The sequence below is a fragment of the Nesoenas mayeri genome, assembly GCF_963082525.1.
Source record: "Nesoenas mayeri genome assembly, chromosome: 20".
NCBI lineage: Eukaryota > Metazoa > Chordata > Aves > Columbiformes > Columbidae > Nesoenas > Nesoenas mayeri.
Genome location: NC_137569.1, coordinates 9,671,428 through 9,699,007, shown reverse-complemented (window position 1 = coordinate 9,699,007; position 27,580 = coordinate 9,671,428). Strand labels below are relative to the sequence as shown.

At 46.8% G+C, this 27,580-nt stretch overlaps 1 protein-coding gene across 1 annotated transcript in view; it reads left to right on the top strand.

The window, feature by feature from the left end:
• CALN1 (calneuron 1) overlaps nt 1–22,145 on the top strand; it is a gene marked incomplete at both ends in the record, with an annotated part of 134,104 nt that extends 111,959 nt beyond the window's left edge. Inside the window, 2 exons of the mRNA XM_080357186.1 lie at nt 15,163–15,316; nt 22,018–22,145. Of these exons, the coding sequence (XP_080213312.1) occupies nt 15,163–15,316; nt 22,018–22,145 (282 nt within the window). The remainder of the gene's footprint in view (nt 1–15,162; nt 15,317–22,017) is intronic.
• Nucleotides 22,146–27,580: the final 5,435 nt, after the last annotated feature.

The window sequence follows — 27,580 nt, the reverse complement described above, 5'->3', positions numbered from 1 at the left end:
GGCTTCCAATTAATGAAGTTTTAATGAAACCAGGGTTTAGAAAGGAGACAGAGTTTTCATAAATCAGTGACATTTTCTATCAGACCCCCTCCCCACCCCGATCAAGCTGTTGAAGATCCATATCCTTCTTCAGAGCCAAAACAGAAGCTGATGACTCCAAGGCTGGAAACAGCTTGATTGTATTAATATACTTCATAATTTTGACACCTGCAGAGCAGAGGAGGCTTCAGCGAGGCTACAGGTGGTAGGACAGAGAGAAATGGGCAGTTATTGCCAGGGAAGGGTGTGGTGTCAGGAGAAAGCAGAAAATTTTCGTGTGTCATAAAGCTTATTTTCCATATCCAGGAGAGTTATGAGTTTTAATTCTTATTTCTCTCAGCAATGAAGTACGTTGGGGATGGGGAGCAGGCAGGGGCACTGACCCTGGGAAATCAGCAGTTTTGGGTAGGGAGTTGGGTGAATTTTCCATGTTTTCCTATCATTCCTGGTTGGCCTCTGGGTGAGATGTATCAGTCCATGGGAACTTCACATCAGTTGAAGACTTTGCTGAGTTCTAGCACTTGAAAGCTGCATAACAAAAAGCCAAAGGAACTGTTTGGTTTGGGTTTTTTTTTTAAGATGGTATCTCTTTTCAGTGTTGGTTGTATCTGTTCAAGGATTTTCCATGTGCTTTCTGGTGTAATGTAACATGGTAATCAGGGATATTCAGGCAATGGGTTCCAGTTTGGGGTTTTTTTGTGCACAGCAAGTTTGTGCATCTTCTCATGGGTCTTGTTCAAAGGCGCAGGGATTTCCTCAAGAGGAAAATCCTTATGGTGTGAGGATGATCCATTCGTGGGTGAGACGTGTTGTCCTTACAGAAAAAGGGATCTTGGGGCAGGATGGTGACCCACAGCCCTTTGGTGTGGTTCACAGCGTTGCTGCTTTTACAGCTCTGTTTTTCATGGGTCCTTTCTGTGGATTGTCATCTTTTAGGTGCTTTATGGTATAGCTAATAAAAATTGATGTCACCTTTGCGAGGTAAGAAACATTTCGTTTTTAGTGAATCACCTAATCCTGTCAGAGATAGCTTTGAACAAAAACAAATTATCCAAATATTTCTGCATAACTGCCAGCATGGTCGAACAGGATTTTGTTTTCTTTGCACTGTTATCATAAAAATTATCAGCTGCTTTTTGATTGCCATGCATTTCTCACTGCTGATAACAGTCAGCGTCACGTTGTGGCTCGAAGGGAGAGTGAGCGCTCAAGAAAACTGCCTTGTTTCAGTGCGTGGAGGAAAAAGGGTTTAGCACGAGATGTCAGACCTAGAGCTGCACGTGGTTTTGTTTTACCCCACAGACATACCAGGGCTGCATCCAGACCTATGCCATATTCCTGGGCTACTTGTGAAAATAGAATCATAGAGTCATTTGCATTGGAAGAGACCCATATGATCATCAAGTCCAACCATAACCCACCCCTGGCACTGCCCCATGTCCTGAGAACCTCATGTCCGTCTGTCCAGCCCTCCAGGGATGGTGACTCCAGCACTGCCCTGGGCAGCCTGTTCCAATGCCCCACAGCCCTTTGGGGAAGAAATTGTTCCCAGATCCAACCTCACCCTCCCCTGGCGCAACTTGAGGCCGTTTCCTCTGCTCCTGGCGCTTGTTCCTGGGGAGCAGAGCCCGACCCCCCTGGCTCCAAGCTCCTTTCAGGCAGTTCAGAGATCAGAAGGTCTCCCCTCAGCTCCTGTTCTCCAGGCTGAACAAACAAGGCTTAAGATGAACTTAAATGCAACAGCAAAGCTGCACTATCTCCTTGACCAGCCTTGTTCTTCCACACCTGGGGAAGCATTGGAAGTGTAGCCCATCATGGCCATGACTTTCCAGCTGCTGATAAGGACTTTTGGGCATAGGGCTCGAAATCTGCTGGCTGAAAAGCTCATGTTGAGCTTTGTTTGGAAACACAGCCATGGTTTGTCACCCAGGGCCTGTCCCTGGCCTTGCTGAGGCATGGGGTGCGTCAAGCACGGCCCCAGCAGCCGCAACCAGCAAAGAGTTGTTTGCAGCATCAGGGAGCTGAGCTATCACGTGAGAGTTTATTTTAGTGTGAGAAGAGTCCTTAAGCGTCACTGAGCTAAATATTTCTCTAATTCATGCATCACTTAAGTACAATTAGCAGCCCAATCTCACAGACCTAGGTCAGACCTCTCTCCCGTGACGTGACTGCGCATTGCAAGATGGGGAGCTCAGGGCTGTGATTTGGCTGAACCTCCTGGGTCATTAGTGACAGTCCTTGAATCCCCATCAGCACCCACAGCGGCTAAAGAAGAGACATCACTGAGGGTCATTTGTGAGGTGCTTGCACAAAGCATACACCTCAGGGGCTTCACAGAGACTGGAGCAAGCCCAGGTTGTGCAGGAAGTCTGTATTAGTCCTCCAGCCCTCTTGTTCAACTCCCTTTTGCTTCAATGTCTGCTGAGAGACTCATTTTCCTTAAAAGATACCCTGAAGCATCCAAAGGCATTTATGTTTTGTGATATGGCATAGAGCAATCTAACAATTAAGCCGTTCAGACAAGCTAATGGAGGAATATATGCTGAACCAGTACATCCCATATGTCCTCTGCTTCGAGGAATGATTATGGTGTACCACCCAAGTAAAGACCTGTCTCAGGGACCTGTTGTGTAGCTTATGAGATGAAGAGGTGCAGGTGACAGGACGAGAGGAAATGGCCTCAAGTTGCACCAGGGAAGGTTCAGATTGGATATTAGGAAAAAATAGTTCACAGAAAGAGTGTGAAGCATTGGAACAGGCTGCCCAGGGCAGTGGTGGAGTCACCATCCCTGGAGGGGTTTAAAAGGTGTTTAGATGAGGTTCTCAGGGACATGGGACAGTGCCAGGGGTGGGTTATGGTTGGACTCGATGGTCCTGAGGGTCTCTTCCAACTGAAATGATTCTGTGATTCCCAATGGGCTCCAAACAAACAGCGTGTCTGATCATAGAATCACAGAATCATTTTGGTTGGAAGACACCCTCAAGATCATCAAGTCCAACCATAACCCACCCTGGCACTGCCCCATGTCCTGAGAACCTCATGTCCGTCTGTCCAACCCTCCAGGGATGGTGACTCCAGCACTGCCCTGGGCAGCCTGTTCCAATGCCCCACAGCCCTTTGGGGAAGAAATTGTTCCCCACATCCAACCTCCTTTCAGGCAGTTGCAGATGCAGAGCTTGTAAATCCATCACCAAAACACATCATCCTTTCGTGTCCCAAACCTGAGTTTATCCCCCGATGTGCTGCTCTGACTCCATTTCACCTCACACCGATGTGCCCCCTCCTGCGCTGTGTTTCCTGTCACCGGAGCCCAGAGCTGAGCTCTACACCTGCTGCTGGTCCCTGTGCTCTCCTGAGCTTTTCTGCAGCCTGGCAGCAGGTACCAGCGAAGATGCTCATTTTTCCCAGTTTCGAGGTGCGGGTGCTCTGTGCCCCCTCCTTGTCGCAGACTCTGAGTCATGCATTGAAATGACTTTCCTGAATTTTATTTTTTCGCTGTGACAGCTGATTTGTATTTTCTTCCCTCTGTGCTTGGCTGTACTGATAGCTGGCAGGAGCTAGCAAATGCCACGCGAATTGCTGGAGGGGACTTCACAATTGATCACCTTGTTTTTACCAATGCAAGGAAAAAATCGTGTACTCCTAGCAACAGAGTAACTTAGCAGTTACTCTGGGCTTTAATTGAACTTTCTACCTGGCGGTTTTCAGTTATATTAATCTTGTTTTCAAACAACGGTCATTACATAGAGAGCAAAATGTTATATAAAAATCATTTCAAAATGCAAATAAAATAAAAGACAGATCCACATCCTAGCGCAATGTGACAGAAAGAAACAAATCAGAAAGTATTAAAATCACTTGCGTCCTTTCTTCATATATTCTGAGCCTCGGTGCACAGACACCAATTTCTCATATGATCTGCCCTTGAATTATTAAACTGAAGTGCACAAGTGGAGGGATTTTTGTTATGTATTTCCATCTCCAGCTGAATTCGGTATTCACCAGCTTTCTTCAGGGCTTTAGATTAGTCAGGAAAGATCCATGACAGGCACCAGCCAAGTGGGGAGCTTCATTGTCACCGATGCTCTTGGCTAATGTGTGATAATGTGAGCCGTGGGCTTTGGAGAGCAGATGTGATGACTTCAGAGGAACTACAGCTTCTGCAAGGTTGTGAAAATACGAAGAAACAGGTTTTTTGTGTGCCTTGACTGGGCAGCTGCTGGGGACCCCCAGCTTACTGGGACAGACTGGTGCAACCAGTTCCATCTCGAGACACGGACAACCCGTCCATCACCTCCTGGGCCCTATTAATAATGTCGATGACTACGGGCATTTTAAATGGAAAGTGCCAGTTTGAAAAATCATAACTTCTACCAGCACGGATGGATTTCTCGTGCTTTCTGTGAATTTCTCACTGTGAAAGAAAATTGCTTTCTTAATATTAAATGCCTTCCAAATGAGAAAGTCCCAGTCCTGAGGTCACGACAACTTTCAGTTACTAAAATATAGTAACAAACCCAGTGTGAAATAATAGAGGTCAAAATGAAAGCCCAAGGATTGTACCATAATTACCAGAATCAGATGTTTTTACTGATTGCATTTGGCTTCTATTTTTTTATTTTCTCAGATCCCATAGCCTTTGCAGACATTTTCGTTTTGGCCCAAATTGAGCAGAGAACACATGGCAGGATGAGAAAATCCTCCCTGCTCTGTTTTAATGACACACCAAGGGATGAGAGGTACTAAAAAGTACTAAAATACCGTTGTGTCCCCAAACAAGGTCCTATATTTCACTATATATTCTCTTCAATAACGGTCTCTTCCATTTTTCCTGTGACCCGTTTAGGACGAAGTTGCCCATTTCTGAGCTGTTTTCTTGTGTGCTGCTGTGGTTCGGTGTTGGACTATGGTATTTTTTTCTTCTCTCTCCTATGACTGTGCAAGCTGTTCATTTATCTTTAGGGAGACTCTGCACAGGATGTGACTATAGTCAACCTGGCGTAAATAATCCCATTTCAACCCAGCGGAGAACTGTATCCGTTTTGTTAGTGTAGGATGTCTTCTCGTGTTTGTCACTGATGCTGGGCATTTGATCCTTGAATAAATATTACCAAAGACAGCAGGGGCAGGGTGCTGTCCCCAGGACACTATTGCATGACCTGGCTTCTCCAGCTGCAGCCAAGGTGCACAAGTGTCCTCTGCCCTCATCTCTAGTTGTGTCCTGAATCGTCTCCAGAGCTGCAAACACAGCAAGGACAGTTCTGAGAGCTGAGGGATGTCTGCAAGGAAACACCCTGTGTCTCCTCAACCTGCATGCAGGGGTTAGGTGGGGTTAAAATCTGCCCAGCTTGCCTTTTAATAGGGTACAAGTGTGACGGGAGGGGCTGAGGGATCTGGGGGTTCAACTGGAGAACAGGAGCTGAGGGAGACCTTCTGATCTCTGAACTGCCTGAAAGGAGCTTGGAGCCAGGGGGGTCGGGCTCTGCTCCCCAGGAACAAGCGCCAGGAGCAGAGGAAACAGCCTCAGGCTGCGCCAGGGGAGGGTGAGGTTGGATCTGGGAACAATTTCTTCCCCAAAGGGCTGTGGGGCATTGGAACAGGCTGCCCAGGGCAGTGCTGGAGTCACCATCCCTGGAGGGTTGGACAGATGGACATGAGGTTCTCAGGACATGGGGCAGTGCCAGGGGTGGGTTATGGTTGGACTGGATGATCTTAAGGGTCTGTTCCAACCAAAATGATTCTGTAATTCTATGATGTTCTGCTGCGCCTTTTCTGTGCTGCTGCCCAAAAATGCGAACACTAGAGGATCAAATAAAGTTGATGCTGCTTTGCTTTCTGTTCTGCACTGCTGTTCATTATCTCAGAAGCATCATTTTGGCTTCATAGCACAGCCCAGCTGGGTTCGGGGGTATCTCTGGGGGACCAACCAGACCAAATGCTGAAGCACAGCTTGTGAAAGGCTCCCGGGGATCTGATGGGGAACCTTTATCCGCATCCCTAACGATGTGAGCACATCGGGAACAGCAGAACTCATGAGTTTTATGCCAGCAGAGCTCATGCAGGAGCGAGTGTGAACTCACGTTTCCTACAAGCTGGATTTTCTTTAGTACTGTGTAACCACATTAACCTGAATAAATGACCCTCTGCTCTCTCCACCAGTAAAATATGCTGCAATGGAGCCTGGAGGTGCACGGCCTGTGTAACCCCCACAGCTGCTGCTGCATTTCACAACCATTTTTTCCAGTTGTCGTCTCTTTATATTTGGTGGTCATCACTTTGGAGCAAATCCAACCCATAAAGCACCATTTATTCTGTGGCCACTGCAGCACAGAGCATTGTCAGCCGATTAGCATGAGCTATGAAACAAGGAGGACAACCTAAAAAACAAATGTCATTTGGCTAAACGGAGCAGCCTGACAAGCTGGTCTCCATCTATCTCAGCTTTGCCTGGTGCTACACAGCAGTCTGTTTGCTGTTTTGTTAGTATTATTTTTTGTTAGCCATCATCTGCTGTGTCAAGGATGCCTCAAGTCTTGCACAGTAGTGCTCAATCTCCCTGGTAAAGCTTTTAGTAATTATTAGTGTCCTTTATGCCTTTCAGGAACATGTCTCACCTTCTAATCCACTTCTCCCAGCATTCTTGAAACATTTTTAACTAAGTAAAACAATGGGTTTCCTTTGACTAAAGGCTTTCAGGAGACATGTGGCAGCAGGGCCGTTTCATTTAGTTCACTTGGGTTTCTGCTACCTGATCTAATTCAGAAGCGGCTCAAAGATCGCTCCTCCAGGCAGTGCGTGAGAAATGGGGGGAAGTGCGGTGAGTTTAGCCCAATCTGTTTTGTGAAACAGCCAGGACAGGTTATTTTTGCTATACATTGGCTTTCCCTCACTCCATAATCCTTCTGTGCTTGCTGGGTGTCAGGTTGATGGTTATTGTCGAAAAGCAATGGCCTGTGCTCTGTTGGCACCTCGTATGGCACAAGCTTGAGCTCTGGAGCACCTAACGCAGATCAAAGTCCCCTCAGATCCCTGCTGGGTGCATGCCGGGATCAAGACATAAATATGTCATACCCAACACAGAACCCGCTGTCCCCAAGGGTCCCAGCACGTCTCCCCAGGGTGCAGACACCTCTGCCCTTCTCCTGATGGAGGAGCATCTCGTGCGGCAAAGAATGGAGGTCCCTATTATTCTTGCAAAACATGGGGGTTTGGCACACCCCACACAGTGCCCTGCCACAAAACCCGCTTGTTGCACTTTCATTAATTGAATGAGGAACAGGATTGCCCAAAATCTGTTGCCCGCAGCAGGACACACAAGCATCACCAGCCCAGAGCACATTTCCCCTCATCCCATTGATGATTTACACTGGGGAGATTAATCCATTAGAAACTCCATATCTGCGGGGTAGGCTGAAGGCACTGGCCATGAAATAGGAACTCCTAGCTGTAGCCCTAATTAAATCTTATGAGTTTGCTCCTCCAAGAGGCTCCCACAGGCCTTGCGTTGAAGGTCAAGACGTTGCAGACCTATTTATGCATGCGCTTTGATTGGGATCAGACCGGGAGCCTGTTGTCGAGGCCTGGGAGCTTTAAAACTAGGAAAACTAGGCAAAAGAAATTGTTAGAGCTTGTTAATTTGTACTTCAGCCTGAGAGCATTCTCTAATTTAAAAAAGAAAAAAGAAACCCACAACACTTCTCCATGTTTTAGTTAAGCTATTTAAAGTTAATTGAATGGGCCCAGGATTAATATTGCTGCTGTGTTTTCTGTGGAGGTGTTACTGCGATTTACCTATCAAGGGGCCTATTTCTCTTAGCCCAGTTTAATAACCATTATATCCCGTCTGTGAAGCAAGGAGATCAGTGCAGAGGCAAAGCACTGGCCCACTCCCCAGCTTAAAATATCACCCCAGGGCATTTAAGTCCATGTCTAATAAAAAACCCTCACGAGGTGCTGAGATCCAGCAGATGGAATGATGTTCTCGTACAGCCAGGACTAAGCAGGATGATTTCTTTACAGACCATCAGCAGTGTTTTCCATCACCAGGCACAAACACCAGTGGGTTTATGGGTTCATTTAAAAACACGCTGGGTGCACCAGCTCATGTCCCAGGAATCCCACAAGGTTTAAGGGATGCTCTGAACCCACCCTGGGTACAGGTGGGGACATGGCAAACAAAGCCAATACCATCTCAGTTAGTGATGTCAAATGTTATTTGCTGAGTAACTCTGAGGCTCAGGTGACAGCAGCTACAATCAGATAACAGGGTGCGCAGGGAAAAGCCAGGAAAACAGCATTAAAAGAGCTTTGCTTAACTCTCTGAATAAACACCATGTAGCAATAGGGGTGGGGAAGTAGTAAATGTATAATCATTATTGCTTTGTAACATTCTGATGGCTTTTAAAAGATTGCAAAGAGTTGTGCCTAAAGATTTTATAAAACCTTTTCTAACTCTTGCAGAACAGCTTTCTGTCCCTGGTTGTATACTTTGCATTGCAGTTCTGTGCCAGTGCTAAAACATGGTAATCATTTTAGCCTTCAGTATTCTGGATAGAAATAGTAGAGCAGAATACTTCAGTTTCTACAGTAATCTTGTATTATTTACTAGTTACTAAGTTATCTTTTTATATTTTATGTATTTCCAAGTATTTTCTCCTGACTGCTGTGCTTTGAAGAACATGGTCTTCAAACATGGGATTAGCAGATGAAATGTTTCATGTGGATGAGGTTCTTAAGGACATCGTTTAGAGGTGGACTTGGCAGTGGTAGGTTAATGGTCAGGCTTAAAAGTCTTTACCAGCCAAAACAATTCTATGATTCTGTTCTATGATTCTAAGAAATGAGAAGTAGCAGCACCAGTATTTAGAAAATGCTATTTGAAGCATCCTCAGTACCAGAACAAATCAGCGCAATGCTTCTGGCCAGGGCAGGAGGGGCTGCAGGGGGCTCAGGCTGGATATGAGCCTCTGCAGGGATTTTGCCTTGCAAATGAATTTCAGTATTGTTTGTTTGCCTTATGTCAGTGATCAGGTGTAAATGCCCGGGGAAAGGGCCATGTATGTCACAGCACTAGATGGTTCTGAGCTGTCAGTGCAGCCTGCAAGCAGCAGGATGGAGTAAGGGACTCATGTCCAATCCCAATGTGCAAGCCAAAGGTGTTCTTTTTCACTATATTTAGCATTGGACTGAGTCGTGGGTTTTTTTTAAAGATGAAATGTTATTTTCTGCAAGGGAAAATGCCAAGCTGTCCAAACCTGAACTAGTCCCTGGTTGTGCATCAGTTCAGGTGGGGATGCAGATGCGGATGATGTGACTGGGGCAGGCAGTGGGACCGGGGCTGGCACCCCAGTTTTGCTCCTGCTCACCAGGCTTGTTGCCCATAGTGACCCTTGGTGGCCTCCTCGAGGTGGACGTGTTCAGTGGATGTGTGGGGCAGCAACGGGGGGCGGGTAGAAGAAATTATTTTTGCTGTGTCTGGATATTTAGAAAATATTTCATATTTCATATGTTCCTTATATATTTATAAACACACACACACTTTACACTTTATTTTATATATATATAGTAAGACATTACTTTTACATATATATATAAAAATACATATAAAAGCTCATCCAGGAGCTTTTACAGTGGGGAACTGCCCCGGTGCTCTGGATTAAAAGGGTACTACTTGCTGCCTTTCAGGCACCGGTATGAATCCATCAGCCTTCACAGCCCAGCAGATCCCATCTGCAAACAGCTTCTCCTGCGGGATCTCGCTCTCTTTTTGCATGTTCTCCCTGCCCCTGGCTTCTCCAGCATACACTGTTTTCTTCTGTTTTCTTCTCGTTATAAAATATCCGTCACTGAGCTTATCTGGGCGGTACAGTCAGTACAAAATGGCCATTCATCCAGCCCCCAGGCAGACAGGGGAATACATTAGATTCTGCATGGAGTGCACTGGGGCTGTGTGCTTTAATATACGACCGACACGAAATGTTGGTCCTATAGAAAAGTCCCAGATCAGTAGTTTATGAGCTGAAAGCCCGTCTGGCTTGAAGAACAGCTGTACAGTCTGTTGCGAGCGCTCACAGAGCTGCCCAGAACCGCCGTGCCGGTGGTTAGCACAGCACAGAGCCCAGCTGATCTGCAAAGAGTCCCAGTATTTTGGGGGCCACGTCCCCCTTTGTGGCAGTCGGCTGTGGGTGTGGGCACAGACAGTTTGCATTTGCCTTACAGGCATTCAGGACATCCACACAGTAGGTCTGAGACTAAACCAAAGGCATTATCTTATTATTCAGTGATTATCAAGGGCTACCCCAAACAAGAAATGTATGAGGGACCTGGGGGGTTCAGCTGGAGAACAGGAGTTGAGGGGAGACCTGATCTGAGGGGATCTCTGAACTGCCTGAAAGGAGCTTGGAGCCAGGGGGGTCGGGCTCTGCTCCCCAGGAACAAGCACCAGAAGCAGAGGAAATGGCCTCAAGTTGCGCCAGGGGAGGTTGAGGTTGGATCTGGGGAACAATTTCTTCCCCAAAGGGCTGTGGGGCATTGGAACAGGCTGCCCAGGGCAGTGCTGGAGTCACCAGCCCTGGAGGGCTGGACAGACGGACATGAGGTTCTCAGGGACATGGGGCAGTGCCAGGGGTGGGTTGTGGTTGGACTTGATGATCTTAATGGTCTTTTCCAACCAAAATGATTCTATAATTCTCTGATTAGGCTTTGGGGTTTGCAGATAGGGTTTTTCAAAACCATGAGGCAAGAGGCTGCTCTCCTGCTGCTGTTGGTGTCCCCCCTTAGTGTGGGACAGCACATCACGAGGATCACTTGGAGGCCTCAACAGCCCAAGAGGACCTTTTTAGATGGCTGTTGTGGGCAACCTGTGTGCAGCAGGTTTAGGAAAAATAAGTATGCAAGTGCTCTCCTGGCTAAAACCATCACTCCAGAGGAGCCAGTCCCGCCTCCTGTCGAGAGGAGCATTTTTGTTCATGCGGCTTCAACAGCTCTTGCAGGTCAACAGAACAGCCCCACTCATATTGCTGCAGGGACGCAGCCTGGGATCACCCCATCTGCACCCCAAGGCCACCTTAGGATTCGAGAGAGGAGCCTCCCACTCTTTTTCTTTTTTTTAAAGCAGAGCTGATATTAAACAAAATTATCATAAGTAATATTTCAGCATTTAACTCTTCAAGGAGGCAATCTCTTCCCATTCCCCTGCACAGAGCAGAAGGAGAGCATGGCAGGTAGGACACAGAAGTATCTAAAGGTGCCGGTGGTGTAACCAGTGCTTTGCAACCGTGGCAGCTGCCAGCTTTGGAAATTGCAGGTAGGGAGACTGGAGGAACTGGGAGGGACTCTGCTTTCATCCACAGCAGGAAATTTAAATCAAGGAGTCAGGAAGCTACAGACTGGATGGGATCAAGTCCACCTCCCTTCCAGGTATCTCTTGGGCCAACATGCCCCAACTCAGTTCCTGAGGTCCATCAGAAACTGCAGTGGACAATTCCTGGTGCTCTCCGTAGAAGCCAACATACCTGTACACATACAGATTGTAATTCACATCACTTACTACATAACATAGAAACAAACTGGGCCTCAGCACTGGGCACAGTTTGTTTCTGTATCACTGCTTACAGTCTATTCCAAGAGCACCCGTTCAGAAGCAGCATCATTGATTTCTTCTAATTATAAATCCTATAGAAAGTTTTCAGCTTGCAACAGCCACAGTTTTCCTCTCAGTAGAGCCAATAAAAGTTACGAGTTGCTCCCTGGTTACTGTCGCTGCAACAATAAAAAGCTGGAGTAATTGAAAAGTGAATCAGGGAAACTGCCAGATTGGAGAGAAATGATAATGGAAGAAATTACCTGGGAGCCCAAGCCTAATGCGAAGTCTTGTGTCTGGCTGCACCAAGACTGAGCCTATTCTGGACAAACTCCTGTGCTGATATGTATCTAAATGAGGGCGTACATACCTCCTGCATGCAAGTGGAGAGCAAAACAGGAGCAAGGACCATATACTTGCTGAAGGGCAAATAGTACATGAGCCAACAAGGGTGATTTTTAATCCCATTTGAGAAGGTTTCTCTACTTAAAAGGCAAAACGACAATAAAAAACCAATTTTTTCTCCCTATATTAGCACAAAGCTTAAAATCAAGAGCTAGAGACACAGCAACAGATACGTATTTGTCAACAACAATTCTTTCCCACTAGACAGATCAACTAGTACAGGAAGACCCAAAAACCCACAAGTCATGACTGTTTCTATGTTGTTAAGATTAGGCGATAACCATGGTTGTTTGGTAATCCAGGTAGCTTGAAGCAAAGCACCAGGTAGCATAACAATAGGCTCTGCAAGAGCTTAGTAGTGGCAATACTGGTATTGAGGGAGAGCCACAAAGACTTGTAGGAGTGAGAGGAAAGGAGCAGCACATGTCAACATAGACAATGGTGTGTCCTGAGGTGAATTTTCACACCTGTAGCAGACATGAAGAAGCAGGGGGCTGACCCGGAGCTGTTCTTCCAACACAGTCACCTTGGGACATAGTCAAGCAGATCCTGAAGGAGTCAATTCTCTTTGACTCTCCATGAGGACAGAATGCGTTCATCATACTGGACATCCCGCACCCTCAGCTAATCTGCCCATGTAAAGTCTGTCAGCATTTTAAGTCAGTCTTAAGGAGGCTGACACATAGAATCATAGAATAATTTTGGTTGGAAGAGCCTCTTAGGATCATCGAGTCCAACAACAACCTAACTCCAGCACTAAACCATGTCCCTAAGAACCTAATCTAAACGCCTTTTAAACCCCTCCAGGGATGGTGACTCCACCACTGCCCTGGGCAGCCTGTTCCAATGGCCAACAGCCCTTTCCAGGAAGAATTTTTTCCTAACATCCAATCAATCATCTCTGCAGGCATCCTCAAAAAGGACGCAAGTGAAGAGCATGTCTCAGAGATGCTGCTCTGGGAAGCACCACGGGGGTGACCACCCCCCGGGTGATGGGTGACAACAGGTTTTAGACAGCTTCTGGAAAGACTGTTCCCTGAAGGGGGTAAAAACAAACCCATAAGCTGCAGAAAAAAGAGTTTGTGTTGGCCTCAGAGAACTGTCCCTGGGCCAAGAACGGGAAGAAAAGTCCCCCACAGGTTGAACATCACACCCTGATGTGATGGGCTGGGGTAACCACACGCAAACAAGCCGCCCCCATTGACATGATCACTAGGATGAAATTATGGGTTTGGCACATGAGAGGACTTGGGAAGATGCTGGGGCCCAACTTCAAGTTCAAGTTTCCCCAGGAAAAAGACCCCAAAGGAATGCAGGAGCGGGTGGTAGGGCAGAAACCATTGCTGTTCCCTCCACAGCGCTGTGTGCGGGCAGCATGGCGTGGAGCCCACCGGGAGGCCTGCAAACCCTGGGCGGCCTCGAGGTGCTCAGCAAACCTCTGCTAACACCTTCCCACACCGCTGCAAGGCAACCTCACGAATTAACCCCCATTTCCACACCTGCAGTTGCCAAGAGAAACGCTTTCCGTAATCCTGTTGGTTGCGAAGTACACAGCTGCTCCATTTTACTTGCTCTTTTAACATGAAAGAAAGCAGAGTACGGGTGGTGAGATTTTTCTCATGCACAACAAAGCAGGCTGGAAATTTGTGACTAAATACCGAGGGGATTTGCAATCCAGCTTTGAACTGTGCAACAAGGAGCCACTGGTGACAATTGTGCGCTCGCTATTTTTAGCTGGGCGGCATGAACATTGAATCCCTGGGGAATGAGAACAGCAGCAAAACCACCAACCCCACCAGACTTGCTCTTCAGAGAACCCATCTGGGGCAAAAACAAGAACTTTGCCTCTTGCCCCTGCTGTTCAACTACCTGCAGATTTTCTGCACCGGATGTTTGATTGTTGCAGGAAATAAATAAATAGAATTGTAGAAATCAGTGCTTGTAAGGATAGGTGGATAAATATATATGTATATATATATATATATATGTGCTAATCTGCTAATACACACACAGATACACATAAATATTTCAGGGTCTGCATTTAACCAAAGTGCACTTATTTTTCTTAATTAACTACTTTGAGGATGAATGATTTTGCGTCTTGGCACAGCACTGATCAGGGAAGACGACCTTAGATAACACACCGAGCTACTCAGAATTAATAAGGTTTGTCCAATCCTTATCAGCTCGGGGGGGAAGGAGAGGGAATGTCCTGCTGGACCATTTCCGAACTGCCAGCCGTGCGATCTGACCACACGCTATTGCCACGTTCTTAATTGCAGAAGCAAGCACAGGTTTGCATCACCTTTTCTCTGCTACAGTGTTAAGCCAGAGATGTTTGGTTTTTCTGAGGCTTCCCGAAGGTAAATAGTTTAGAAGGGGGTGTACAAGTCCTGGTGCTCGCTGTTTGCCACAGGCAAGCCCGTGCTTTGGGCTGTAAGGCCTGAGTTTAAGGTGCTGTTCACAGGGTGATCATCTGCAGCATAGGGCAGGACTCAGGGTGTCTCAGAGCATTTCCTTCATTTATTGACCGCACCGATGGCTCACAGAGACTGGTCTCACCATTAGCAGATAGTATTATCACAAACTTTACACATGTGCCAAGTTTCTCTGCTGCAAAGTGTTCGTTTCTACATATTCTGCAGGAATCATCTGGTTTTAAGATCTGGTATGTGTAAGAACAACTTTTACCCCCTGGATCTACAGCAGAAGTCAGCCAAGAGGGAAACGTTCTCTGCTTGTGCTCTCCACACAAGCACAGCCGGGGAGCTGGAAGGAAAAAAGGGGCAGATTCAAGGTTGTGGCACAGGGTGAGGTGTAAGAGTTACCCGGGGAGTCGCTCGGGGTTTTGTCTCTGTTGGGATGAGCAAGACTGATGCTGGATCACTGCATCTCCCACCAGGGACACCATCCCCAGCACAGGGCTGTGTTTCTCCATTGCTCTACTGGCATTAAGTTGGCAAGAGCTCTAGCAACATCCATTTGCACATTTACACTGTTAGTGCTAAATGAACCCAAAAGAGCAAAATTTGCAGAGGTATATTGAGGTATTGAAACGAGGCTGAAAAAAACCCTTCTTCCTCCGAGTACCATGATGTTCCCAGCAGCTGAGTCTAACCCGGTTCTCTTCCCACAGTTCGACATGCAGAGGATAACATTGGAAGAGCTGAAACACATCCTCTACCATGCCTTCCGGGACCACTTGACGATGAAGGATATCGAGAACATCATTATCAATGAAGAGGAGAGTTTAAATGAAAACTCTGGCAACTGTCAAACAGAGTTTGAAGGTAAGGGAGAAAGTTTCTGGGTTTCTGTACAATTATTCTCTTCCTGCTTCGTCTGTAAAACTCAGTCTGATCCGTGACATGCAATGGGCAAGCACGGAGCTGGCATGGACTTACAGAATCATAGAATTGTTTTGGTTGGAAAAAAGCCTTAAGATCATCAAGTCCAAGCATAACCTAACTCTAGCACTGCTCCATGTCCCTGAGAACCTCATCTCCATCTGTTTAACCCCTCCAAGTCCACCTCTAAACAATGTCCCTGAGAACCTCATCTACGTGCAACATTTCATCTGTTAATCCTGTATTTGAAGACCATGTTCTTCAAAGCACAGCAATCAGGAGAAAATACTTGGAAGTGCATAGCGATGACACACTTAGAGAGCTCCAGAGTTGCCATTAGGCTCCTTCCATGTGTTCTAAGTAAAGCTGATCCTATTTGAGGCAGGGGGATGAACTAGTGGGTCCTTTCTCTGGTGGGAATGGGGCAGAGGGATGTGCAGCCCATGCTGAGGTGGGTGTCTAGGGCAGACTGAATTTCCCTACAGAAATAGCATCACTCTCTCAGCCTAGCATGGCAAGACTTCATTGGCACTGGGTCCTGCTCTAGCAAGCTGTATCAGGCTCGACCAGTTTTCTCTTGGCTTTCCACAACCAGAAATGGTTTTCTGCTCTGGGATCCCAGGGAACACCTCATTTTAAGTCACCTTGTGAGAAGGATTTTCCTGGCCAGGGGAAGTTGTGCTGCTCCAAAGCATTGCTGGTTGGAACAACTAAACTGATACAAATCGTTTCAAGTGCAGAAGAGTCCAGGGAGGTACCTACAGAGAATCTCAGGGTTTGTGCACGTCACCTTGGGACAGCTTTCCCACCTACAGCAATACCACTTCACACAGCCCGTTTGGGGGAAATCCTGGTGCTCTGAGGGGTCAAATAGCCTCTGAAAGGGCACCAGGAATAAAAACTGAAGCGTCTTTAAAACAAGGAAAAGCATAAAAATATTAGTGCAACTCTTAGCCTGGCTAATTAATGGGATTCAGAAGCTGTATCCAGCACACTCACTCTTTGCTAAATCCTGCAGAAAAGATGTAGAAGAGCACAGCTGAATTTTAAAAAGCCTGCAGGAGGGAGGCAAGTGGCAAAAACCCTTCAAATCAAGCCAAACATTTTTTATTTTGTTCCTCCTGGAGAGTGACAAGGAGGAAGAGACACTTGCTTACATGAGTGGAGCTGTTAGTCCCCACTGACTTGCTGATTCAGTGGGGACATGTGCCAGCTGTCACCGCGGCAAGAGCCGTGCAGGCTGCTTCGGTGCTCGGGTGAACTATCCCAGGAGCAAAAATAAGGGTCCGAAAACCTAAATGCTCAGCATCTCATTTTGGAAGTCCCAGCTTCCAAAAGTACAGCAAGAACAGCTTTTCTCGTGGGATGTTGGCATTGCTGGTGCTAGGCAGAACCTAGAAGCAAAACAGACCCTTTTTTTAGATGTTGTTAGGAATACACACATACACGCACAAATCCACCGGAGAATAAAGATCAACCGAATGCTGTCAACAAAGCTGCAAAGTTTTGCTCCAGGTCCCAGAGGAAGGGGATGGTTCTGGTCCACAGCAGCTCTGACATGAGCATTTCTCCCAGGAAAGGCAGCTCAGAGCAGGTTGTGTCCCTGCAGCTCTCTGGGCTGGACGTGCCATTGCCTGGATGTCCTATTTGTGCCTCGGTGCTCTCTTTTCCTAAACACTGAGATCCCCACAGGGCTCAAAAGCAGGAATTAAAGGGCCTTATGGCATGGACCAATGGCACTAAGTTTTCATGAATGTTGGACAGTGCCTCATCCTGGCTTTAAATGGCTGTACAGCGGTGTCTCCATGTAACGTCAGCCACCTTTTACTCACTTCTTAATTAGAGGAGTGAAGGAGATGCTCTTGGGGTATAATACCTCAAGCTTATTTTAGGTGTTACCTTGGGATCAGATGAATTGCACCTTAAAAAGCATCTATTTCTTCCAACTGTAAAGGTAGCCTAAAGGGACTAGCTTAGAGGCTCACATCTATATTTAATGTACATTATATCCACCCCATGGAAGTGCCTTTAATTATGGATAGGAATGCAGCCAGGATGAGCCCTGATGGTTTTCACTGAGATTTGGAAATGGCTCCTGAGGGAAGAGACACAGCAGATACTTTGAGTAGAAACTTGCTGGACTGGGGGAGCTCTGCTCACTGTCAACTCGCTATCGAAGAGACGCCCCCAAACCCTTCCCCAGACCCGGGACTCCCTGGCTCAGCCCAGCCAGGAGCTGAACGTCGCCACCGGTACAAAGACGGACAAATTTCTATCATTGTCACAATTCTGCCATCTTGGCTTCTTGTCATAATAAGGTCTTCACAGCTTTGTAATATTTTTACTATGTCAACATGGACAAGATACCTTATCTCTTCCTCCCACACTCATATGAACACACACACAACCGCACACACGCTTTAAATCCAATATAATATTCATTGTCAAAGACAAGTCCGGGATATTGTTCAGTTCGCTCTGAACATGAAAGCCGTTTGCGAGATGTCAGCTCTGGGCTTATATTACAACTTTCCCTCCTACGCATTTCTAGGGGTTTTCATTTGCCTTATTCTTGATGAAGAGCAAAGTGATGAAAATGCCCAACTCCTCAGTTGAAGCTGCCCACACCAGCCCTGCCAATAAAATATATGACCCAAAGGAAGACACAGTTATGTCTTTAGCCTTTATTTCAATTTTTATTAATGCTCAGGGCAGGAGAACAAGGCTGAGACCCAAGAAGAGTGTGTGTTTTTATGAGAAGAGACACAAGAAAATGACAACAATTTGCAGTGACATTGTACTAGCAAAAATTTGTAGTACAAAAATCATTTGTCTGGCAGTTCCCTTTATCCAAACATTTATGACATTGAACTCGTGGCAAACAAGTGCTAGCTGGTTACAGTGACCCGTGCTGTCACAGGTATTTAATCCTCAGCCCTGACACTCAAATTAACTGGATGTACGAGAGCTGCTGCATCTCCCCTCCCTGCTCCCCCCAGCAAGCACCAGCAGCATCCATTCCTCAGCTGAGGGCTCGTAAATGAACAACTGACCTCTTAAACCCAAAATAACTCCAGCTAGCCAGAGAAAGCAAATATCACTCACCTTTGGCAGGGCTGTGACAGAAGCTGGTATAAATACACTGTAGCTGTTCATGTTAGCAAGACTTTTTCTACAGGCAAGAAGGCTTGCAGCACATACACTGACCAAAGCCACCGTGGACATCGTGACCATGACCCCGGAATGGGCCGGACCCATTAGCCCCATGTCCTGGTCCTCCTCAGCAGCATGTTCTCTGCATGCTGAGAAGATGAAGGATGACCCAGTCCGATTTGGCTTTTCTTCCTTACATTGGATCGCCTGGGAGGGTGTCTCCCTCCTAAGAAGAGGCTGGGGCATCTCAACATGAGCTTCAGGCTCTGGCCAAGTTCAGGAACCAGCTCATGTCCAAACTCCTGCACATCCCACGGGTGTTCAAAACTCCTGCTGGCAGACAAATCCAAACCAGCTTGAGCATCCAGCCCTGAGACAACACCAGCTATGGAAACCAACAGGGAAAGCACAGACGCCACACTCAAGGGATCTCTGACTCTGGAGAAAGAAGAGAACTGAGAGCCAAAGCTCACCAGTTAGCAGCAAGGGCGAAAGGTTCTTCATGTTTAAGAGGGCAGCATGTAGTCTTGTTCGCAGTGAAAAAATAAGTAATTTCAGCTTCTTTGTCTCCCTATGGATTGCAAAGGAGCAGAGGAACTGTAATGCTGGTCTTCTTGCTGGAGCAATTCCTGCTGAGCTCAAACCAGTACCAAGTGGGTCTCTCTGGATCTGTAACATCTCTACATTTCAGCACAGACCTTTCCCCTTTCTTCTGAAGTTATTTCATAGGTTGCTTATTCGATGCACCTTCAGTCAGTAAAAAAAAAAAGAAGACAATGACTTACCTGTATTCTGCTGCTTTAAAACTCGGTTTTGATGGTCTAACAGAAGACTAAAGAAATTGTTCACCTCAGGAACAGTTCTGTAAGGAGCGCTGAACATTCTTCACTCTCCTCATTTGAACAAGAGAGTTGGCCTGACAAAAGCCCTTGGCCAGTCTCCAACTGCTGCTCCCAGTCACCGTCGTCACCACCAGCGCCCCTCACTGAAGGGCGATGCCGACTGCGATGGCTCCGTCACTGCTTGGGCTGCTGGCTGGGAGTGTTTGCAAAGCATAGGAATAATAGAAAAAATACAGAAAGAAATAACTGAAGCTGTGATTTAACAAGCTTTTCAAAGTTCCAGGGCATCATGCACAGACCCAAGGAACCACAGTATTGATTGTGTGCATTATAAAAGCAAGCGAAGGAACCGAGGAATAGAGCAGTGCAAGGAGAGCAGGTTATTTAGGAGAGCTGCTGTTCGGGGATTTCATTATCTGCACAGAATACACGAGTCCCTCGGGGCGCTGGTGGTGCAGTGCTCCCCGGCTCTGAGCAGTCCAGCTCAAAGTGCCGCCTAACAAGGACTCCTGGTGCCTCCGGCACTGGGCTGATGCTGGGACATTGCGTGGGAGCTGGGATTGGGACACAGGCACCACTAAAGCCTGGCCAGAGGAGGTGAGGAGGGATGAAGCAAGTGTTCCAAATGCAGCAGCCAATGCTCCCCTCGCTCTGTGCATCGATGTTCAAGCCTGGATCAGAACAAGGTTTTATTCCATATGTTCTAAAAATACTTCCCTGAGCGAGGAGCGGCTGCAGTCCCTGGGTTTGTTCAGCTGGAGCAGAGCAGCCTGAGGGCAGAGCTCATGGGCTGCAGGTTCCTCAGCAGGAGCAGGAGGGGCAGGGTGAGCTCTGCTCTGTGACAGTGACAAAGCCCAGGGAACGGCAGCAGATGTGCCAGGGAGGGGCAGTGGGACATGAGGAAAAGGTTCTTCCCCAGAGGTGCTGGACACTGAACAGGCTCCCCAGGGAGGTGTCACGGCCCCAACCTGACAGTGTTCAAGAAGAGACTGGACAACGTCCTCAGACACACGGGGTGACCTGTGGGGTGTCCTGTGCAGGGACAGCAGTTGGACTCCATGATCCTGGTGGTTCCTTCCAACTCAGGACATTTATGATTCTATGACTTTTCCAAACATGGGCCCTTGGAGCCTTTTCTTGGTCACATTTTAGGTTTATTGTAATTCTGAGCTTCTTGTCAACCTTTTGAAAGTCTCCCATAGTCACAAGTCCATCCCTGAGATAAAAGGGACGGGTACATCCCTGCTCAGGCCAAAACAAGGCCGTGAGTTACTGCTCATAGCGCCAGGCCAGAACTATCCATCCTGTGCGTGAGGATCTTCTGGCTCTCTGTGATTATCTTGGGGGATCCTCAAGGTCTTTGCAAACAGATTAATCTTCACAGTACCCAAATACCCCATATTGTTCTGATATTCGTAGGTAGGGAGGCTAAAACAGAGACACAAACTGGCTTTAGCAAGTCACAGCATGAATCCTCGTTGATGAACTTTAAAAAAAATAAAATTAAATAAAATAAATCAAACCCTAAAAATCCCAACTCCGTCTGCATTTTAACTGCCGCAAATTACTCTCACCTCTTTTGACAATTATTCTGCAAGCATTCATTTGAAAAGGTTCTTAATAAGCCTGATTTTGCTTAGGCACAGAAAACCTAAAGACAGTTTGGAAAAATGACTAACGTACCGTGCATACTCATGGGAACTATCACAGTGTCTTTTCAAGTGCTGTCAGGGAGCACATCTTGAATCTCTGCTCATTCCCAGTTGACCTAGATGAGTCTCAGGGCTTCACAGAAGACCAATATTTATGATTAAAGAACTTTAGAGAGAACTTCTTAAAGAGCTTAAAAGAAATACACAGATAAACCAAAACACAAGCACTTGAAAGGTTTAAAATCCAAGCTGAGAGAAAAAGGACTTTGTGGGAGAGGGAACTCTTGGCAGGCACAGGGGATCTCTGAGGGGTGGACTGCAGGGTTATACCAAGGTGCATCAAGAACAGTGAGGCCAGCAGGACAGAGCAGTGACCATCCCTGTGCTGGGACCTGGGGAGGCCAAACCGTGAATCCTGGGGGCAGTTTTGGGCCCCTCACGCCAAGAAAGGCCTTGGGGTGCTGGAGCGAGTTGAGAGAAGGGAACGGAGCTGGTGAGGGGCTGGAGCACAAGTGTGATGGAGCGGCTGAGGGATCTGGAGGTTCAGCTGGAGAACAGGAGCTGAGGGGAGACCTTCTGATCCCTGAACTGCCTGAAAGGAGCTTGGAGCCAGGGGGGTCGGGCTCTGCTCCCCAGGAACAAGCGCCAGGAGCAGAGGAAACGGCCTCAAGTTGCGCCAGGGGAGGGTGAGGTTGGATGTGGGAACAATTTCTTCCCCAAAGGGCTGTGGGGCATTGGAACAGGCTGCCCAGGGCAGTGCTGGAGTCACCATCCCTGGAGGGTTGGACAGACGGACATGAGGTTCTCAGGACATGGGGCAGTGCCAGGGGTGGGTTATGGTTGGACTCAGTTACCTGGAGGGTCTTTTCCAACCAAAATGATTCTGTGATTCTAATAATCAGCACAAAAGGAGGGTTTCTGAGCTCAGCTGATCCTGGTGGAAAGCAAAAACATTACTTTGACCGAGTATCTCACCTCTCACGTGTCTTCCCCACAGTGCACGCCCAGAAGCAGAACAGACAGACCTGTGTACGGAAGAGCCTTATCTGCGCCTTCGCCATGGCCTTTATTATAAGCGTGATGTTGATCGCGGCCAACCAGATCCTGCGGAGCGGCATGGAGTAGCCTTTTCACCATGACACTGTGACCCAAACTGACCATGCATGCGCATGCCACCGGGTGAGCTTCCCCCGACCCGGCTCTCACACGGCAAAGGGACAGAGGCAGGCAGGCAACGCACCATTCGACAAGGAGCCTGAGGCCGGCAGCGTAACGTGTCTTGTGAATCAACTACATCCTTTTTGGCAGGGACATCAAAGGGCTGTCTTAATGCTTTAAAGGTTTTGTTTCCTAATGCAATAAAAAAAAAACATACAGGAGTCCCGAATTATTGCTTAAAACAGCAATGGTAACTCGGAAGGAACTTTCATCCAGCAGCCTGTATTGCAGTTTGAGGCGCAGCCTCGTGACTTATTGCAGCGGGGCTGTCTTTTAACCGAGGGTCCACTGACTATTCCGCGTAGCTCTCCGCCGGGCCCGCATTCCCAGAAGTTGATCGTAGCATTGCCACAAGCAAGTTCTGTTTGTTTTAATTAATGTACTTCAGCGTCACTTTGGTTTTTTTTCCCTTATGACCATGCCTTTGAGTTGACGGCATTAGAGGGGAGCTAGAGAATCCTTGTACAGTATTTTCAGAGTAACAAAAAGAGGAGAATTCGCCAGCGTCATACAAAATTTCTATTTTTGCTTCATGAACACAAGACTGTGGGGTAGCCATCTTTTTCCAATCATGAACAGGGCTTGAGAAGCACCACCCATCTTCACACATGGGCATTTCTGAGATTTGTGCACAGTCTTCCAAGCGACTCTGCGACCACCAGCGCCAGTTGAAACTCCCTCTATATGGTCCTGTCTGCATATTCAACAACATTTGCTTTCCAGCAGTTTTGCCTTTCTCCTGTATCGGTCTTCAGTAACCTTATCTGAGATGAGAATCATGAAGAAAGCTCAGAAAGAGCTTTCCTCCCCAATCCTTGCCTGTGCAATTCTTATTTATTGCATTTCATATGCCCTGGGGAAACCTCTGTATCAAATACATTCTCATGGGAGAGGGGATATTTTTGCCTACATGGTTGTGTGTGGTTTTGACCAGTCAGCTGCTCTGGTCCATCCCAGGGGCCATCCCACCATCAGTGTCCCATGGGCAGGCTCCAAAGAGGGGATGCTGAAAAGCAGGAGAAGAAGATACCAACCTAAAGCCTACCACCATATGTTACATAGTGTGTCCGACTTCCAGATCATGTAAGTGTTCATTGTTTTCCCTGGAAGAGATTTTAGTGAGCAGCAAGAAGATGGAGTGATGCAAACTAGAGACACAACGCGTCCCACGGAAAGTGCATGGATTGGGCGAGCCTGGAGCTGGAATTACATGGGAAAGCGTTTTTCCTTTTAGACTTTGGATTAACTGTGCACCCGTGTGTCACCCCAGGACAGCTCTGCTTTCCTTGCTCTGGTGGGAATGGAGGGCGCTCCCAGGGAGGTCCATGGAGGCACCCAAGTGGTGGCTTCATGGTGTTGGCTGAACGAGCTCCAGAAACACCAAGGAACAGCGAGATCTTGCTCCTGTGAATGCAGATGACTGTGTCACGAGAGGGGGCAGGATGGATCCCCAAGGGATTGCAAACCACGAGCTTTCCTCATCCTACACAGCAGCCATCAGCTTAAGCCTGGATCCATCCCAAAGACTCGTTTCAGGTCTTTCTTTGATTACACATTTGATCAATAACATTTAACCTGTATTTTTTAGTAGCCTAATTTAAAAATTTGCTTCTCATTGTTCTGTCTCCCCCTCACCCCTTTAAACTCATGTCGCTGCTTTGGATTTTGCCTTTAGGTGTGTGTCTCAGTCACCACCATCGTTGCCATTTTCCTGGTCCTCCCTCCATCACCAATGATGACAGACATCTTTTCCAGAGCAGCTGAGTTATTTTTTTTTCCTGCTTTCACAAACACACATTTCTGTATATCTGTTCTGCTGTGACTAATAGAGGTCAACTGCAAAATGTTGTGCAAAAAATGGTTATATCTCCCAGAAGATGGAGAGTTTTATGTTTGCTGTAGGGCAGCAGCAGACTTCAAACCAACAACAGAAGAATCTTAGGCCAGCTCTGAGCGGGGGATTTGCACGGCTGGGGAGCCAGGGCACGTTCCCAGCACTCCCTGCTCTGGACATTGTAGATAATGAGCTTTGAGATCATTTTAAGGAAACACATAGACCAAGCCTTTCTCCATGTTCTTCTCACCCATCTAATCCCAGGCAGACTCCAGTGATATCATCTGCCCTACAGATGTGAAGATCTTTTCCATTCCTGTAAGCTCTCTGGAAAACTCCAGAATTTTTACACACATGCTCCATAAAAACCTTTGTAAATACAGTCATTTTTCAGTACAATTCTTCACCTTGAAGCTCCATTTGTAAAACCAAACCTATAATTAATATATCAGTAAAAGCCATAGCCTGGAATCAGTAGAGTTCATTGCAAAACTCCCCACTGATTTTACTGGGTACAGGATTTTGGGGGTTTGCTTTTTCTGTAGGGAACCCAATTTACCCATTGTGAATCAATGTCATGTCTTGCCAGAGGTCTCAGCAGCCTTTTTCCATCTAAAGGCATCTTGAAGAGCCCTTCTTTAATTAGTCAAGGCTCTTCTGGTATTAATAGCTAGTGGCGATGCAGGATGGATCAGGCCAAGCCATTTCATCCTTTCCTCTCCACACAACCTTTCTACTGACACCTTCCCATCCTTCCAAGCCAGAAGTGTTGGACCCATGTCTCTTACCTACCTCCCTGGCTCCATTTATGTAAGATCCATTTATCTTCCTTTCTTTTTTTCTGTTCTACACAAGAAGAAAAAAAAAAGGAGGAGGGAGGGGTGCTTTTTGTTGCTTTTAAAGACGGTAGGTAAAAATAGAGCAGTAAAATTTTCATTGGAACCTGATGGCAAAAGCTTAGGGGGAAGAAAGTAGAAGAATCAAAGAAATAAAATTTTTAAAACCCACTTCCCATTCTTTAAGGAAAAAGATATATATTTAAGTGCTAATTAACGTACTTTAAAAAATACCCAGACTGCAGCAGTGCTAGGTAGAGCTGTCAGAAAAAGCACTAAACTTATGCTCTTGCCAGTTACATGAGAATTTAAGTGTCTTTTCAGTGCTGCAATTCTGTATGAAAAGGATATTGCCATGGCAACCCTCGCTGTTCGTGACGTGTGCCACCGTGTCGGAGTAACAAGCAGCGATTGCCACCGCGCTCCCAGCCAAACCAAGATGGACAAACAGCTCCCGGCAGCCCGGGACAGTGTTTCAGCTCGTTGATTAGCAGATTATTAGTAAATCTTGAGCACCCCAAAGATAATTTTGTTGTCTTAGCCACAGAAGAATATGTGCAATTAAACTGATTGACAGGCAGGGACGGCTTTGAGATGTATATGATTCTTTCAGCTTGAGAGAGGCTTTGGTTTGGTTTGGGAGCAAGTGAAATCAATGTGGTGTAAGCACTGCTCAGCACAGGCTGTCCTGTGCTTGTCAAGGACACTTTGGGCAGGTCCTTCATATAGGGATCGATCTCTGATGGGAAGGATTTGGGTTACTGCTCCTGCAAGGCAGCCGGCCGCATCACTGATAACCATTGTCCTTAACCATTGGCTTTGACTTGAACTGTTGACTTTGACTTGAGCCGTTGACTTTGACTTTGAAGGAACATCCTGATTTTCTGCTCCCAGAGAAGCCAACAGAGGGAATGGCAGGCACATTGCACGCTGAAATACTTCGGAGGCCACGGAGAAATGAATTCCAGCAAATGCTACTGAAGGGACATTGCTTAGCTGTCAAGCCCAAAGCCATACCATAAGGTCAGCCATGAAGAAAACCACAGCTGAGGAGTTCCCAGGCAGGACAAGAGCATCATGGTGGTGGTGGTGGCCTTGGGGACCAGGCTCCTGCCCATGACAGGCTGTGTCACCCAAGGACTTCACTGGGGCCACTTCCGCCACTAAGAAGTATTTTCTAATGAGAAGCAATACCAACAATAATTTAAAGCATTAGACAGGATGGGCAACTGGGAAAACTTGGCTTTGCTAGGGAATATTTGGTCCTCATGCTGTTGGAGGTAATATAGGATAAAAGAGAGGTGACAAAGTAATTCTTTTTCATGTTTGATGGTTACCTACAAATGTTCCAGTTACTGTTATCAGCCCCCTGTCCTGGTGAAGGTGCTCACAGACCCCCAGGACAAGGGTCACCTGGGAGCACAAGGGTGGAGACCCAGCCCCTGCTCCCCGGTGAGCCAGAGCTGAGTCTTTAGTTATCATCTGGTGATGTGAAGAGGTCTTATACCAACTATTCCATGGTTACTGGGAGCTCACGTGTTGGATATGGTGCACTAGTAGGGCTGGGTGTTGGTTGCTTTGCAAGGCAGATTTCTAGCAACTTTGTAAAAGAAGAGATATGTACATATATACCCATCTTTTTAAGCTGGGGCCAAGTAAATGGGTTTTTTTTTTTGGTCCTTCTCCCATAAGAAATGGGATAGCAAGCAAGCAAATTAAGAAAAGGTAGAGAGCATTCCCAAGGATGCTACTCTGGATGGCTGAAGTCTGTTCGACAGACTTGGATGAGCAGAGTACCTACTGGCAAACACTTCTTTTCCACGGAAAGCACAGGAATATTCTTTCACAAACAAAGATGCTGCAGAAGACCGAAACATCTCCCGGGGCACTCGGAGGGCTGCGGTGACCACGCAAGGCCCAGCGCTGGCTCTGCTGGAGGTGACGCGCTGCTTGGCGAGCTGCCCGGGACACGGAGGCTCAGCTTTGTCCACAAATGCGAAGGGCTGTCACCGCACAAAAGAGAGAGGTGCACAGTCCCGAGTCAGACTTAAATCTGCAAGGAGAGAAGCAGTAGGAGGAATACATTAAGATCACTAAGAATGAAGTTCACTATTTTATCCACACGTGTAATAAGTTATTTAGTTTCTGCTTTATGGATGACTATTTGAAAGAAGAAAAGCCAACTCTTCTAAAATGAGAATCTGATGAAGTATCTTTTTTTTCTTGGCTCTGAATCATGCTTACATTCCACAGATGAAGACATACGTAACTTGCTGGTTTTCAATCTATTATTTTACTGTGCTGTGTTCTGACAGTGCAATTACATTTCCTTGGCATCACTTAAAACCTGTTTCTTTCCCAAGAATTTAATATAGAAAAAGAAAAGGCTCACAACATTTTCATTTCTATATATTGTGGGTTGTTATCAGGACTGGATCTCAGTTTTCTCCAGCTCAAGTAGGACATTTTAGGCAGCTCTGGAAACTGTAGAATCTTTACCAAGAGCAAGAGGTATAGAAAATCTGACAACAACATTTTAATTGGGAGAGCACTCCACTCCTACCCCTCCATTGCAAAAGTCTGAAAAACTGCCCCAATTTGGCATCTTTGCTAGGAAAGAATTTCAGCCCCAGAAGTAAGGGAATAGGAAAAGAAGAAAAAGGAAATTCTCT